Genomic DNA, 16684 nt, shown 5'->3' with positions numbered 1-16684 from the left:
TGAACATCCTCGATATGTGGAACTACTACGGCTTCGTAGGAACTCAGCTTTGTTCGGGGGGGCTACTGTCATGGTCTCCCCACAGAGTGTACAGAAGGTGGGGACAGAAGAGTCTCAGAGCGCTCAGAAGTCGTCAAGAAGTGACAGTCCAGCTTGGTGTGTGAACGCCAAGAATCACATGCCCCGCAACATTCACTACGGGACCCAGCCCTCCAGATTCACCCCTCTACCAAACCTTGAAGCACGTGGAAGACTCGGATCGTAGGGCAGGTTGGAATAAGGTTTTGAGCAAAGCTGCTGAGCGCGGCTTCGCACGGGTTAGCCCTGTTGATGCGGGGACACGCACTCGCGAGGGTCGCGTATAAATATCTGGCCTTCCCCAGGCCTCTCTTGCTTTCTTCGTCTTTTGTTTTGTGTAGCAATCATACCATGCCCTTTTGCATCTGCACTTCGCACCTGCATTCTCGCTTTCACCCTTACATCTCACAGGCTAGGCTCTCGCCCTGACAGCGATAAACCTGCCCGGGCACGTATTTTGTTTGTTACTAGTGTCGATTAAGAGTAGAATTCTTTTATAGTTCGTAGTGTCTTCGACTCCTAAGGGGTAGAGTCCGGAGCTAGAGGGGTTAGCGTATATAGCTTAATATTAAGCTTATCTATTACTACCTATAGATTAAATAGAACCAAACTAGCGCCTCTGAAGCTCGATAAGATGTTCTCCTGTCTAAATACAGCGTTATAGGCTGCCCGGAAGGCGCGTAGGAACTCTACTTTATCGATATAAGTAATGCGCTAGCGTACTAAGCCCGAGAGCTAAGCACCGTATACCTTCTTTAAAGGCGAATAGTAACCTATATCTAATAGCTAGAGTAAGTACGAGGCGTACGATAGTATATATAGGGCCAAGATCTTGTATTCCTTATATAGATTCTAGAATGCCTTCGAGTTATAGCTCTCGTAGCTATCGATAATAAGTAGTCTCTATGCCCTAGTCGTACGAGCTATAGTATACTTCTAGAAATACTCTAGCTACCGTATACCGAACTTATTATTAGTCTAGCCGTTCTCTATTAGCCCGATTGTCTAGTCTAGACCTAAGTTGCCGTCTTAGTACTAGGTACTAATGTGCTATATACCTATAAGGATGACGTAGGGTAGGAGCGCTATTCCGTCTATATAGATAGTCTTAATTACTGTTGCCTATTCTCTATTACCCTATTAAACGACCTTCCTCTTTCTACTACGCCTTTTTAAACCCGTAACAACGCTCTAAGACGTAATAACACCTATTATAAACCCTATCTCGTCGAAGTTATAGGTGTCCTAGTTAAGGATGCTATACTTCCCCTTTATATTACGTATAAGTAAGAACTACTTCTCGATAACGTCTAGATCTTCTATTAGGGCTCGCTAACGATCGTATCTACGTATTATACGAACCTTTAGCTCACGATGCCGCCTAATGAACCTGTCTGTCTAATTGAGACTAGCGGGCTTAAGACCCTTCTCTTATAGTAATAAATCGGCTATTGCTCGTATACTAGCCTTTTATAGCGGAAAACCTCTAAGATCTAGCTCGAGTATATACTTAAGTATCACCCTCTCCTCTAGCTCTATAAGCTTCTTCGAATTAGGCTCGTAGTCACCCCGAGGAGGTCGTCTATTCAATCGATACCCTAGTGTAGTTCGAGACGCGTCGTATACCTTTAGAGCAAGTCGATTCGTAATTGTCGCGTCGCGTTTCGTAGCCTAGACAGCTAAGGACAGTTTGGCCTCGTTTAAAGACAATATACGCTGTAATAGTGGTTGCATAGCTGTATCTATAGAAGTGGTACAGTTCTTAGCAAAAGTGGCCCGCTCGGTAGTATAGCCCGCTCGGTAGTGAAGTACGTTACGTTAATAGTAAGTTCTTAAGGTATATATATATTACGTAGCGCTTATATTGAATACCTAGTCTACGAGAACTATACGAGCTTTATTTTCAAGTATTAAGAGCTACTAGATTAATAATAGCCATGCTTGATGTCATCCTCAGGTATCAAGTCTCCAGATCATCCGGACTAGCGCCGTGCATATCATTGCATCTGTGCTGCTGCTGTGCATGTTCCTGGTCGGGCATCCTTCTCACACGTGCAAGTGGAAACATTCAACGTGCTGCAAGTAGCAAGATCAGCAACAACATTGTCAGGATGAGCTTCCGCTCCTCGCTCACACGACGCGAATGCACGTTTCAACATCTCTATCTTCAGTCATGTAGCTGCCTGGAGTCTGACCGCCGTTCCTCCAAGGCAAGATGCAAGTATGTACACCCATCGTCCTGTTGATGCTCACCCTGGCACGCAGCCACGATTAGGCTGATATAAACATCTCACATGCCCCATTGCACCATCGACGCCAACCCATCCCATTGCATTGGAGCGCATCATTCGATCCCGCCTTTTATCGCAAAGGCAGCGTCGGGGGTATCTCATCGGGCTCATGATTGGGTTGCGGACTTTGCGCAGGGGTCAACCATGGCGGAGGCGCATCTTCGGACTGGGTACCATTTCCCGCCGCCTGCTTCGACTTCGCACGCTTGTTCACAAAAGGCGTCCAGCCCTCTGCAGCACCTCGAGTGCCCGCATCGTTCCCACTCGCCCACGTATAATCGAGGTACTCATCCAAATGCTCTTGAATCCCATCGGCGAGAATCTGCACAGCTCTCTGACGGTTGAGACTCCACTCGTGGTCGCGCTTCCACCGACCTGCGAGACGTGCTGTCTCTGCACCGTTCTCGAGGCCGTCGAGGATACTGCGCCAGACTTGCATCGTCTTTTCGAGTTCGCCGGCTTTGCTCACGCCTATAACACTCACACCCAGTCTGTCGCCGCCGACTTGCGCATTGGACTCGCGCTTCCAGGGAATGCCAGAGGCAGGGTCGCCGCGTGAGCCTACTGATGCGCCGATCTTGAGCCACTGCTCGAGGGCGTAGCGGATGGCGATGACTTCGAGCTTCTCGTCGTGGCGGTCGCAGAAGTCGCTGGCGCGTTTGACGGCTGCGCGGAGGCCGTTGCTGGCTGGATGCCAATTGCCCATACTACCGACAGGTACGCCGCCTCGTCGCAGGAGTCCCATGCCGAGTGGGGAGGCGTTGGGCACAACGTCCACGCCTGCCTCTTTCAATTGCTTGATGCCCGTAGATGCAAGCAGTTGATTCTGCAGCGTGTAGTTCGCATACGACATTACCGCATCGAGTGGCTCGCCCGTCTCGCGCAGAACTCGAGTCGCGAGCGAGCACAGCACTGGCACCGGGTACCCAGAGATACCAACGTATTTGATCGTCCCTTCCTCGTCTCGTATTCTCCGTAGCTCGCGTATCGCTTCCATAACCTCGTCTTCTGTGACAAACTCCACGTCATGACAATAGACCAAATCGAGGTATGGTGTCTGTAGTCGCTGAAGACTGCGCTGTACGCTGTGTCGCACCCACTCTTTCGAATAGTCGAATTCGTCGTTGGCGATGCGACCGCATTTCGTGATGAGGAAGAAGTCATTGCGCGGGAAATTCTCGTGAACGAAGTCGGTATCGAGGGCAGCGCCGAGAATGTCTTCCGAAGGACCGTAGTAAGGCGATGTATCGAAGGCTCTAATGCCGTGCTCCAACGCAGTCTTGACGAGTCCTGGCGGGTCCAATTCGTACGGGTCGGGGTTGTACTGGTAATTGAACGTCGCAGTGCCGAAAATCAATGGCGGCAGCACACTCGAAAGCAACACCTTCTGTTCGTCGCTCGCCATGCTGTCGTTGTGGGAAGAGCGCCTGCGCTCCTGCTTCGTCGTGAGACTACTGAATCTTCGAATCGTCGGACTTCGAGAGTCGCAGCTCCGCTATCGGCCAGCGCGCTCGGCCGGTAGCGATGACAAAAGTGAAGAAGTACCAGGTGGCACGATGTCCTGCGATGCTACAGCATTATCGGGAAAAGGCACGGTATCAACAAAGATGCTGAAGTCATCGAAGTGAAGCCATGACCTGGGACCCTAATCTCCGCGCGTGCATGCCCGTACAGTAGCTCTACCTAGACTTTCTGTTGACTTGTTGGTCAGCGGCGACGCCGCGACGGAGGACCATGGCGGCCGCACTTTCTTCCTTCCAGCAGCAGTCGTTGCGACCGAGGGACCTTCCTCCTTGTTTTTCGATCGCAGAGAAATATGAGCTAAGCAGATCCGGCGATGATGCCATGCTTCCACAATCCTTCTACCGCGCTACGGCGCCTGTTCGATCATTTGATCGGACAGGCGCTTCGGCAGGGACTGTATCCAGATGCCGTGTGCAGGTCGTGCGCTTGCATGTGCAGATGGTTGGGCCTGCCTGCACACCTGCAGAGTGCTCGCTCGCATTTACGAGTTTCGGTTATGTACATCTTGTTGACCATTACTCAACACCACGTGATTGCTACAACCTGGTGCTTCATCTTGGCATGAAATACTGTGCCCACGACTGCGATTGCGATGCCGAAGTCAACGGCCAAGCATTTTTGCCTATCGGCATTCCCTGTAGGCTGTCTCAGCCTTGTGATGCTGGCAAAGTGGTATCACGAATGACTAACAAACGCCTTTTAGTGTTCTCACGCCAGGATCTAACATCCTTGACATTGTCTATAACTGTAAACATCTGACTTCCAACACGATATCCGGATTCCGCATCAAGACAACACCACCGCCCATCAAACTCCACACAGCCTGCTAAATCCCAAACCCCCAAAACATCAATCATCAATCATCACGCCGGATTCAGCGTCAAATCAACATTATCCCACGTAACCCTCGGCGGCGAGCTCCCGGAACACTGCGCCCACAGACTCAGCTGCGTCGCATCGTTCTTCAGCGTGCCTCTCGCATTGACATTGAAAGTCTGCGAAGCAGCCAACGCACCACTCGCCCAAAGCGACTCGTTCAAGTAGATCCCTGCAGAACAAAGCGCAAGGCCACCAAGCAGACCAGGCGGGATCGTGACTGTCACTAACGCGGTCAACGCGAAGTTCTGGTTTGCTTGAGCGCCGACGGCCAGATCCTGTAGCAGTGTAGAGATGGTCGGCGTGGCGGAGATTGCGCCCCAGTACATTGATGCTAGACCTCCAGATATCGTGGTGGCGATAGTGCTTGTTGTGCCAGCGCCAATTCTCCAGGCACCATTGGCTGCGCCTAGAGCAGTATTGAAGGCGCTGTTGGTAAGTGCAAACATGGGTTGCAGATTGATCGGACTGATCCCTATCGCGCGAGGGTACGTTTTCCACGAGAGGTTGTCGAAGGTGACGGTCAGATCTGTCGTGCCATTGCACTGAGCGGCCGCTTGGAATCTAGTTGCCACAGCCGCGAGCGTCCCGCTTCCATAGATCGTGCTTGCCGTGGAGGTGCGGTCATACAGGCCTGACCAAAGGACTTCGTTCTCGGAGCGGAAGTAGATCCAGCAAGATGCGTCGGTGTTGAAGTTGGCGTTGACGATGATGAGATCGGCTTGGAGGAAGAAGGAGTAGCCGGCGGCGACGTTGACGGTCTGCACCAGAACGAGCTCAAGCGGGCTGAGTAGCGTGTTGAGCAGCCCGCCAAGACCTGGAAGCCGGGCGATGCAACCACTATGAATTGTTAGTAAAAATGTCTGCTACATTGTGACAAGATGCAGACTTACACTCCCCCGCCCAAGATCCCCAAGACCAAGTTCAACAGCCTCACCACCAAATCCGTAACCCCCGTCGTAAACGTGGTCCAGCTAGCCATTCCAGCCGCGAAAGCGCCGTTCACAAGCACTTCCGCCGAGATCGCAAGCGAGCTGCTCATTCTGATCGCACCGACGGACGGATACGTTGTGTTGCCCGTGGGGATCATGTTGGCCTTGAGTCGACACTGCTGTGTATCTGGCCTCCAACTCACACCTTGACATTGAGTCCCTTGCAAGGTGCAGAAGTCTATGCAGACAGCAAGACTGACAGCCAGAAAAGCTGGAATGCCGGGGATGGTCAAAGACTCGTATACTTGCGCGGTCACGATGAGGTAGGTAGATCCATCACGACCTGTGTACGTGCAATTGCTGTAGCCTGGACAGAGTGTGCTGGTGGGAGCCGCTGGAGAGGCCACGGAGGAAGGAACAACCGCTGATGGATTCGCAATCACTGCAGTCGCGCTGGAGCTGATTGATCCCAGACCCAGCATGCTGGACGATGGCAAGGCCATAATGCCCGTGCTGCTAGTAGACAGGAAAGGGACAGAGTCCGTCAGTATGGATGTCGTGGCTGATGTCTGGGAGTTGATCAAGGTAGCAACGGGCGATGCCTGTTGGTTGATGCCACTGGATACTATTGGTGTGCCAAAGCCTATACCACTGCCAGGTGGTGTAGCAGGCGAGGTGCTTTCGGTGCTGATCGCGATGCTCGTCTGGATAGCAACTTCGAAGCTCGCTGTAGGAAATGGTGCCTTGGATGATATCGAAGACAATGGTGTGCTGTCCACAAGGTTGGTATTCGGGGCCTCGTTACTATTTGGCACCGTCGCTGTGGCATCGGATATCATAGACGAGGGAATGGCATCGCTGCCGGTGATCAACGTGTTTGAAGAAGTCAGATCCGCGGCTGGAACCGAGGTCGGATTGACTGCTGACGATGAGATCTCTTCGATGATGCTGCTCAGACCGTTGACAGCGCCGCCAGTAGTCGCTTCGATTGTGCTCTCCGCATTGTTGAGCGATATTGTAGTAGTCGTGCTTGGCGCAAAGAACGGCAAGTCTCCAATTGCCACGATTGGTTGCGTAGCAGAAGAAGTGACTTCGTCGAGGCTGCTGACTGGCGCTGGCAGTTGAGTGTTTATATCCATTTGCGGCAGTTGACTCGTCAAAGTGGCTGGCGCTTCCATGTTGATAGGCGACCCGGAAGAGACCCCGTTGTCGGTACTAGCAACATTTGATACTGGTGGCCAGGCGTTCCAGACGATATTGAAAACGCTGATCGTGGTATCGAAGTTGCCTGAGCAAGAGCCGTAGATCATGGCATAATCCGTGCCCTCATTCGTAATGATTCCGCTACCGTTGATGGACCCGTAATATGATTGACCGACTGGGAAGCTATACGACACAAGACTCTGGACGCCAGACATCATACCGATCTGACAAGTGTTGTCTCCTCCGTTGGTCAAGTTGACGTTCATGGAAACGAAGTAGGAGTATCCCATGGTGACATTGACCCACTGTCGCAGCCAGACGGTCGCTTGTGGTGTACCGCCATTGTACACATTTTCATTGGCCAACTGTGAGAAGTTGAAGCTGGCGGAAGCGGTGTTGCTGATCGCGGCGAAGTTCGAGCCGTCCGATGCACCAGCAGCGACCCATGGGGAAAGAGTGTCATCAATGAACGTCGGATTAAGGACAGTCTGAACATTAGCCTGTGCAACAGTGGGAGCTCGAACACGCAACACGCTAGCCACTCTAGCATTGGACTGCTTGTTGCTCGAAGACATGCTGGAGCTGACCTGGCAGGTACCGTTCGCGATTGAGTAAGTCGTGCCCATACATTGCGCTTGGCCTGCGCATTGATTGATACAGTCGTCTAGGGTTGGAGAATCGACTGTCATCATTCTTTGCGTATCGTATTCTTGGTTGCAGAGGACGGTGTATTGTGAGCCATCGGTGGCGTCGTAGGTATTTCCATCATTATCTGGACAGACAGCAGAGCCGGAGACTGTTGGAAGTGCAGCAGCCAAGGTCGTCAGGCTAGAAGTGCTTGTAGATGAGACGATGGCGCCCAAGTCGGAAGCCTGGGGCCCAGCGGAGCCCATACTAGCCTGGGATGTGGTGATATCCACAGGGGTAGGCCCCGATGTAGCAGAGTCGGTCAAAGAGGCCAAGTGACTGTCCTCTGCAGGTGACTGCGTTGCATCGCTAGATGCAATAACACCTAACGTCAAGTCCGTGGCTGCGGTAGAGCTCGTAGGCAACTGTGTGGATATTACAGAGCTCGATTGAGAGACCAAGGAAAGATCGGCGGCTGATAGGTCGGCCGTCAGCGGTTGTGCAGCCGTGTCCATATCCGGCGAGCTCGTCGATGGGAGATATGGCTCCGAGGCCGACATGGACGATAACGGAAGGAGCTCCAGGCTTGGTGATGCAGTAAATGTAGCGCCGGAAAGCGTCGAAGCTGTAATATCAGGACTTGAAGGTGTGGTCATGGCGGTTTGAGTGCCGCTGTCAGCCGCTACAGGCCCCGAACCCAAGGCATATGACGATAGCGGAGAAAGGTCCTCGCCTGACGATGCAGCCAATGTAGAATCAGATAGCGCTGTATTTGTGGTGTCAGGACTCGAAGTTGCGGTCATTGCAATGTGAGTGTCGCTGTTCACCGGCAAAGGCGCATTGCTTGATCCAAACGAGACGTAGACATTGTCCAATGCTACAGCACCCTCCTGCTCACCAGAGTATGCCGAGATCAGGCGGAAGGCTGTCATGTCCGAGGTAGCCGCTCCATTTACGCTTATAGTGTAGTTCTGCGAAGCGGTGATATTGCCGGTGCTGAAAACGGTCGTGTTGCCAAGTTGAAGCATTACGAAACTGACAGAGCTAGTATCGTCCGGCATGGTGATCCAGAGATTGGCTGTCACGTTGTATACACCTCCCTCGGTGGCATTGATAGGCTGCCCTATCCATGCGGAGGTCGGCTCTTCTGTCGTGGATCGTGCGTAGGAGATCACTGCACGACGACTGATGACAGCGACTGTTGCTCGTCCTGACGAAGTACTACCTGGCGCAGATGTGTTGCCAGCAGGGTCGACTTCTGACGAAATACCACTGCTCCAACCGCTCATGTCATCCGTACAGAAGTCGCTATTCTGCAAAACCTGGCCCCCGACTGTATCTGCTTGACACATGCTAGAGGGCGAGGCGGACAGGCTAGAAGATGGCCCTGTTGCGCTGATCGAAAAAGCATCGTCAGCTGAACTCGACGAACTCAATTCCGTCTCTGCGTTGGTAGTGACGGTCCTGGAGGCGGAGCTTGTCATTGAGGTCGGCGCCGAGCTACCAGCTCCGCTCGTGGGGCTTGGCGTGGATGTAACAGTGATGCTTCCATCCACTATGACCATCGAAGGCCATGCATACGAGATTTGAAAGCCCCAGACGGTCGAGATGGTTCCAAGTTCAGTTATCGAAGCCGGAGTGATCGATGGCAAACTCATAGTCACTTCAAGATCCGGAACAGATATGCTCGGCGGCGAGCTTGTCGAATGACTGGCTGCGAGAGACGGCGTGCTGTCGGAGGTCGATCCTGACAGATCTGAGCTGTCGGCCAGGCTTCCTGTCGACGCGGGCAGATCCGTAGCTCCGATCGAGCCTTCAGCGGCTATGAGTGTGTCGTTAGCGATGCTCTGTGCACCGGATGTAGCAGAGCTGGCTGATGCTCCAGGGACCGCCGTCGTGGGCAGAAGACAGCCTGATTGACATGGCAGGTCGGACAAAAGAGGACCATCAGCCACGGTCTCGACGATGGTTCCACCATCAACAGAGGTGTATAGCTGTCCACCTGAGGAGAAAGTCGTTGTACTCCCACCTGTGACGAAAGTCGCTGTGAAGAGTGGTGTCGTGCCAAAGTTTGATGTTGCCTCCATGTTGGGTAGCTGCGGCGTCGGTGCAACACCAAAACCACTTGATGCAATTACGCTTTCTCCCTCCACTGATGTGTATGTCCGGCCAGCGGAAACATAAGTCAAAGTACTGCCGCCAGTGATGTATGTTATGATGAAGCTAGAAGGGCCTGCTCCGGCCAGCGAAGTAGTGTCTTGTTGGCTGATCGGAACCTCAGAATCCGGCATGAATGTTACAATCTCGCTTTGTGCTACACTGGTGTAGGTTGTTCCATCCGATTCGTAGGTGAGAGTAGATCCTTCATGAATAGTCTTCACCAAAGGCTCTTCGCCGGTTGAAGTTATGGTCTCCGCCAGGTTCGACGTTCCCGTGACCGCAGACGTAGTCTGGCCCGGCTCGATGTCCATGTCTGTCAATGTGGCTGGTCCTGAAGCACCAGAGCTGGCTTCTTGATCGGTGGATGGTGACTCGTCTGATGGAAGGTTACTTGATACTGGACTGGAGTCACTCGATATCGTGGTGGTGCTCAGGTCAGTGCTCGAACGACCCAGAGCACTGCTGAACAAGCTAGCCAGACTAGACATGAAGCCACTCGAAGTCGTTGCCGTAGTCGATGGCATAGCACTAAGCGTAGTTGTATCGACAGCCTTCTGCACCGTTCGAAGGCGTAGCGCCGAGAACACAGGAACCTCGCTGATGCGCATCCCAGATACGTCGCTGTAGAGGTTGCAGCCGTTCTCGGTGTATGAGAAAGCCATACAATCCAACATATCGACGCAAGAGTAATCACAGCCCTCTGCATCGACCTCCGTGTCATTGGCCGCCACTTGACCTTCGTAGATATTGCCGCAAGTGACGAGCGCTGACCCGGAGCGTTCTTCGGAGCTGTACAGTAAGCCATTATACTCAGGACACATCCCGATGCGTTGTTCGGCCACCACATTTGTGGCTGACGGGGCACTAGAAGGGTCAATCAGGGTACTTGGTGCCACCACGGTCGTACCGCCAGTCACGTAGGATGTCCTGACGCCTCCCATCACCATCGTCCGAACGGTGGCGTCTCTTGTGATCGAGTACGCAGACCCTGTCGATATTGACATGCTTGTGGACCCATCCTCTGTCAGTGTTACGACGACCATTGGTGTTGTGATCATGACCCGGGTGCTCATCGACATAATCCTTGTGCTACCTCCAATGGTGGTTGCCAAAGTCGTACCGCCAGACATGTAGGTGGTCATTGGTCCTTGGCTCTCAACGAGGCCGGAAGCGCTTGACGTTGTCCTTGTACGGGAACGCGAAGACATAGAGCTCGTAACGTACGGTGATGTAGCAGCTGAAAGACTGATAGCAGTCTCGGAGGATGTAGCAGAAGGTGTCGGGACGCTTGGCACAGGGCTCAGCGTAGGCTGCTCTTGCGATCCAGTGGGCTGAGCAGTCGGTTGGAAGCCAATACTTTGCGCCGGCGCAGCAGGCATTGACTGGGTTGAGACATCCGTTTGGCTAACAACGTTGAACCCTGGTGCCGCGAGAGTCGTGGTGCTATCAGCATTCGAAGCGATGAGTGAAGAATCGGCATTGTCGAACTGGACCGTGTTCACACCATTTGACCCGGTAAGGGTAATGGCGCCACCGGGCATCAATGTCTGGCTATCGATGATGTACGCAACGCCAGCGTCATCGCTAAACACAGTCGCAGTATATGTATCGCCATTGAATGTCAATGTTGGCATGTCCGATGGGTCTGTTCCTGATGCAGCGATCGTCGACGTGGTGATCTGCGAAGTAAGCACCGTGTTGTCCCCAAGGAACTGCAGGGCGCTTGACGTGCTCTCCAATGAGATGGCACTGATGCCTCCGGGGAGTGTCGTCGAGATCTGACCTCCCGGAGTCAATGTCTGCCCATTCACGAGGTAGGTGGGCTGACCACCTTGAGCATATGAGACAGCAGTGAACGTGTCGCCGTTGATCGTCAAGACTGGCGGGATGGTGGAAGGCGAGCCAGTGGAGGTACTCAAAACATCTAATCGCGATGTGCTTGTGCTGGTCTGGCCGACGAAGGCTACAGCCGTTCCTCCAGGATCTAGAGAGATAGCTGTAACACCTCCAGGAAGCGCCGTAGAGATCATGCCTCCGGGCGTTAAAGTCTGGCCTTCAATCATGTACGTAGGTAGACCACCTGCGGTGTTCGCCATTGCTGTATACGTGTTGCCATGAATACTCAGCACTGGAGCACTCGTTGTTGCTGGGCTGTTCAATGCCGATGAAGCGATTTGAGACATTCTTGTAGTGGTCTCTGCGATGGATTTCAAAGCATAGCCAGATAAATCTAGTGAGATGGCATTCACGCCGCCTTGCATTGAGGTGCTTATCTGTCCTCCGGGCGTAAGAGTCTGCCCTTGTATTACATAAGTAGGCACACCAACTCCAGAGTCCGGGGCTGCAGTGTAGGTATTGCTCTTGATGGTCAGAACTGGCAGCGGTACTTGTTCTGGCCCATGCGTAGGTGCTAGAGCAATTTCCGAGACGAGTGTGGTGCTGGGCGCGACGAATGCTATGAAAGATCCAGTGGGATCCAATGAAACAGCAGTTACACCATTCGACAGGGGAGTACTGATCTGCCCTCCAGGCGACAGAGTCTGGCCATTGACTAGGAAAGTGGGTCGGCTGCCTTGAGTGTATGACACTGCAGTGTACGTCGTGCCGCCGATCGTGATCAGAGGAGCATCCGCCAAGATTGGAGCTCCCGTCAAGGCTGGAGCACTCGTCGGGGCTGATTCGATGAGTTGAGAAGTAATCGTCGTGCTTTGAGCAATGACGACGACCGCAGTCCCCGCTGGGACAAGTGACAGGGTCTCCAAGGTACCAGATGAGTCCGTGGCGATAATTGTGCCGCCTGGCGTAAGCGTCTGGCTGTTGACTACATACGTCGGTAGGCCACCAGGTGTGTATGAAATGGGCGTGAAAGTATTGCCGTCGACGGTCAGAATCGGCGTAGCAGTTGAAAGGACAGAGGCCGAGGCCTGAGGAATGCTCGTGGTGCTTTGAGCTATACTCTGCGGCCCCACTGTCGATATTCGTCAGATGGTAGTGCTGCCCTGGGCGATGAAGGCGACTGCTGTGCCAGCAGGGTCAAGAGAAAGTGTCTCAAGTGCTCCAACGGTGTCGGTGCTCGCGATCGTGCCTCCTGGCGTCAGAACTTGGCCGTTGACCAAGTAGCTAGCGAGCTGACCAGCAGAAGTAGACTGTGCAGTGTATGTGCTGCCATGGATCGTCAATGCTGGTGGTGTGCCGGGTGAAGCGGCTTCTCCATTTATCGAAGTTGACGATGCTTGAGAGGGACTTGGAGCTTGTCCAGTCAAAGCCACATTGAATGTAGTCGATGGCCCTGCTACCACGACTTCGCTGCCGCTCAATGAGTACGTACTCCCGGAGACTGTCAAAGGTGCGCCTCCTGGCAACAGAGTCTGCGTGCCAAGAACCACATTAGGCACAACTGTCGGTGTTGCTTCGACACTGTTCGGGAGAGTGATCGGAGCGCCAGGAGCCACTGTCGGAATAGCATACGGCGATCCATCAATGTAGACATTGTTACCCGAGGTAGGAAGCGAGTAGGCTGTGCTCGATATGACAGCTGCTAAGCCAGGCAATAGGGTGACTCCCGGCAATATTACCAGAGGCTCACCACTGGAGACACCGCCGCTGAACGTTGTTGCTGAATCGATAACGACACCGTTGGACAACGTGATAGGCGATCCGGGTGCTGTAGTGGGAAGGGCGACGGACTGGCCATTGGTGTACAGTCCACTGCCCGAAGTCGGCAACGAATATGTCGTACCAGAGTATACTGCTGAAGATCCAGGACCAATCGTAGATCCTGGTAACAGCAGAACGAAACTGCTTCCTTGAGATGCGCCTGGTATCGCCGTGGTAAGTCCAGCGGGGACCGGAATGTTCCGCGTAGTGGTAGAAGTGGCAAATCCAGGCAATGTGTAGGTAGTGCCATCAAGGACCACAGCTGAGCCTCCCGGAGACAGGGTCTGACCTCCTGGCAGCACGTATTGACCAGAAGCCGCCGGAGATATGGCTTGTCCATTAAATGTGATGACAGCAGCATTTCCTGACCCAGGAGAAAGCGTGACCACGCTCGCTGGCGTTTGACTAGTCGGTGATGCCAGCGTGTATGTCGCGTCATTCAACGTGACGGCAGGACCACCAACGTAGAGTGACTGTCCATTGGGAAGCGTATAAGTTTCAGGTCCAATCGGTGCTGCCGTTTGCCCACCGACGATCAGTGGTGCCGAACCACCAGCTTCAGTCAAAGTGAACGCGTCGGCCGCTCGAGTTGGTGCTGGTGCGAGGGTGTATGTCGTTCCATCAAGTGCGACAGCTGAGCCTCCAGGCGACAATGTCTGACCGCCTGGAAGCACATCAACGCCCGGTCCAATTGGACTGACGATTTGACTGCCAATGGAGATAGGCAGGGATCCGGCAGTCAGCGTAGCGATACCGGGCTGAATCCGGCTTGTCGCGGGTGCCAGAGTGTACACAGCACCATCAACCGTTACAGCTGGACCTCCGGGGAACAGAGTCTGGCCGTCAGGTAGCACGAAAGCTCCCGAAGGCAATGGTGTGGCTAGCTGACCACCAATGGCGAGGAGAGTGCTTTGGCGCGGATCGCTCGTGAGAGTGAGTATCGCTGATGGGTTCGGGGTCGCTACTGGCGGCAGGGTGTATACAACGCCATCAAAAGAGACTGCGGATCCGCCTGGGGTAAGTGTCTGTCCTCCAGGTAAAACATAGGCTCCAGAAGCGGGCGTGATGACTTGACTGCCGATAGTAATGGGTGCATTCGGGAACTGGCCTGCTGTCAAGGTGATGACAGATGAAGCGACAGCAGCAGCCGATGGTGCTAAGGTATAGACGACATCGTCGACCGTGATGGCAGGGCCCCCTGCCGATAATGTCTGGCCTCCAGGAAGCACAAAGGCACCAGAAGCATTGGGTGTAGCGATCTGAGTGCCGACTATGATGAGTGAATCTTGCACGGAACCAGGCGTCAAGGTGATCAGCGTGGGGTTTGATGGGGCTAAGGTATACGCAACGCCGTCCGATGTGAAGGCAGAGCCACCAGGGGAAAGCGTTTGACCACCGGGAAGAACAAACGCACCAGATGCGATTGGAGTGGCAAGCTGACTGCCAACCGTAATCGGAGCACTCTGACCAGAACTGACAGTCAAGGTGACAATGCCCTGGTCTTGGGCCGCATTCGGTGCAAGAGTGTAGGTGACACCGTCGATCGTCGCCGCAGGACCACCAGCAGAAAGAGTGCTTCCGTTGGGGAGTACGTAGGCGCCGGAAGCGACTGGTGATGCAACTTGGTCTCCAATAGTAATCGGCACGCTCGTGCCTGATGGTACTGTCAACGTGGCAATACCGGGAGCAGGGCTTCTTGATGGAGCAAGAGTGTACGTAGTACCAACAATCGTTGCAGCCGAACCGCCAGGAGCAAGGGTGGCTCCTTTAGGCAGAACATATGCACCAGATGCAATGGGTATGGCGATCTGGCTGCCGATAGTGAGAGGTGCTGTGTTGCTGGGGTCTGCGACCACGGTCACGATACCTGGCATGGCACTAGATCCAGAGGAAGTCTGTGAAACGATAGACTGACCGATGGAACCTACTTGTCCTACGGTCGTCGTTGGTGTGACGTAGGCGGTAATAGTCAGAGTCTGACCACCTAAGACCGAAGTCGAGGTTTCGACCGCCGTGGACGATCCAGAGAGTGTAGCATATGTGGATACCAAAGTTTGACCACCAAGGACAGTGGTCATTGTCGTAATGGGACTGCCGTAAGTGACAGGTACCGCTGCACTGCCCGCGTTGCTCAAGATGCTCGAAGGCGTCGGAGAGGACGCAGGTAAAATCGACGCAGCCAGCGACGGCCCCGAGTTGGGGGTGGCATAGGTCGTGCTGATCGAGGTCACACCTCCATTGACGATGGTCTGCGTCCGAGCAACGGTGGAAGAGCCGACAAGCGTGGTGTAAGTCGAGAGCGTCGTGATGCCGCCGCGCACCGAGGTAATAAGAGATGGTGTCAAAATAGGTGCCCCATTGCTCGGATAGCTGGTCATCAGACCACTAGTAGAGTACGTCGAGATCAATACTGGTTCGAGCGACGTGAAACCATCCTTGACCACCGCTCGTGACCTCAACTGGGCAAAGTGCATCGTAGGCGAGAAGTATCCGTTCCCTGCAGATAGCGCATTGTACTCATAGCAGAGGTCTGCCCCAAGGTCATAGCCTACAGCGTCGCAGCGGATATCGTCGTTGCATGCATCAAGGCAGGCGCCTATTTCCGCCGTCATGAGAATCTGGTACACAGAGCCTCCATGGGTCGTGTTACACTGAACGACATATTGACTGCCGCTTGATGGGACAGTGTAGCCATAGGATGCCCCAGGAATGGGACATGGGAGGTCGTCATCTGAGCTGGCGGCAGGAGTAGGCATTGCGGAGCTGTCAAGCGACTGGGAGCTTGATTGTGGGCCGGCAAGACCAGTCTGAGGTGCAGCAATTGGCACCGCGTCATTGATGGATGGAGATGCGCCGCCGCCCGGAACAAGACTACTGATCGTGACGCTCGCCTGTTGAGCACTCCCAGTACTGAGGGTCCTAGTGGTCGCAGATGGAATCGCCGGAGTCGGGTAAGCACCTGCCTGCGGAGCTGTCGACGATGCCCCAAACGTGCTCGTGATTGACCCATCGAATACTACACCATTGCCGCCGGGTAGGACACTGACAGTCTGGCTAGCGATGGTCGTCTGTGCACCGTTGCCAATAGTGATGGTGGATGATCCGACCTGCAGAATCACAGAGCTGTTGGTGGCTATAGCCGTGATGACATTACCACCGCTCCCAAGAGTGACTTGGACTTGTACTGGGTTGAAGAGACTCGTGATCGGCTCGCCAATCGCCACTCCGTCGCCAGAATCCAACGCACTTATTGTCTTTCCGCCGAATGTTGTGGATGCTCCACTCCGAAGAGTGATAGTCGATGTGCCGTCAATAAGGACCATCGATCCTTGATAG

General features: G+C 53.8%; 2 protein-coding genes across 2 annotated transcripts; both read right to left on the bottom strand.

The window, feature by feature from the left end:
- Window positions 1-2439: 2439 nt before the first annotated feature.
- CLAFUR5_10147 (D-arabinose 1-dehydrogenase) lies at window positions 2440-3774 on the bottom strand (the record flags this gene model as incomplete). The annotated part of the gene is made up of 1 exon (XM_047909295.1): window positions 2440-3774. One exon carries the CDS (start codon window positions 3772-3774, stop codon window positions 2440-2442), a length of 1335 nt encoding a protein of 444 aa, XP_047764631.1.
- Window positions 3775-4756: 982 nt separating this feature from the next.
- On the bottom strand, window positions 4757-16671 carry CLAFUR5_10146 (uncharacterized protein; the record flags this gene model as incomplete). Its single annotated transcript, XM_047909294.1, has 3 exons — window positions 4757-5609; window positions 5663-12659; window positions 12717-16671. 3 exons carry the CDS (start codon window positions 16669-16671, stop codon window positions 4757-4759), a joined length of 11805 nt encoding a protein of 3934 aa, XP_047764315.1.
- Between the last annotated feature and the right edge of the window lie 13 nt (window positions 16672-16684).

The sequence above is a fragment of the Fulvia fulva genome, chromosome 7, assembly GCF_020509005.1.
Source record: "Fulvia fulva chromosome 7, complete sequence".
In the NCBI taxonomy this organism is placed as follows: Eukaryota; Fungi; Ascomycota; class Dothideomycetes; order Mycosphaerellales; family Mycosphaerellaceae; genus Fulvia; species Fulvia fulva.
The sequence above is the reverse complement of the archived record's forward strand: the minus strand, read 5'-3'. Positions and strand labels throughout refer to the sequence as shown.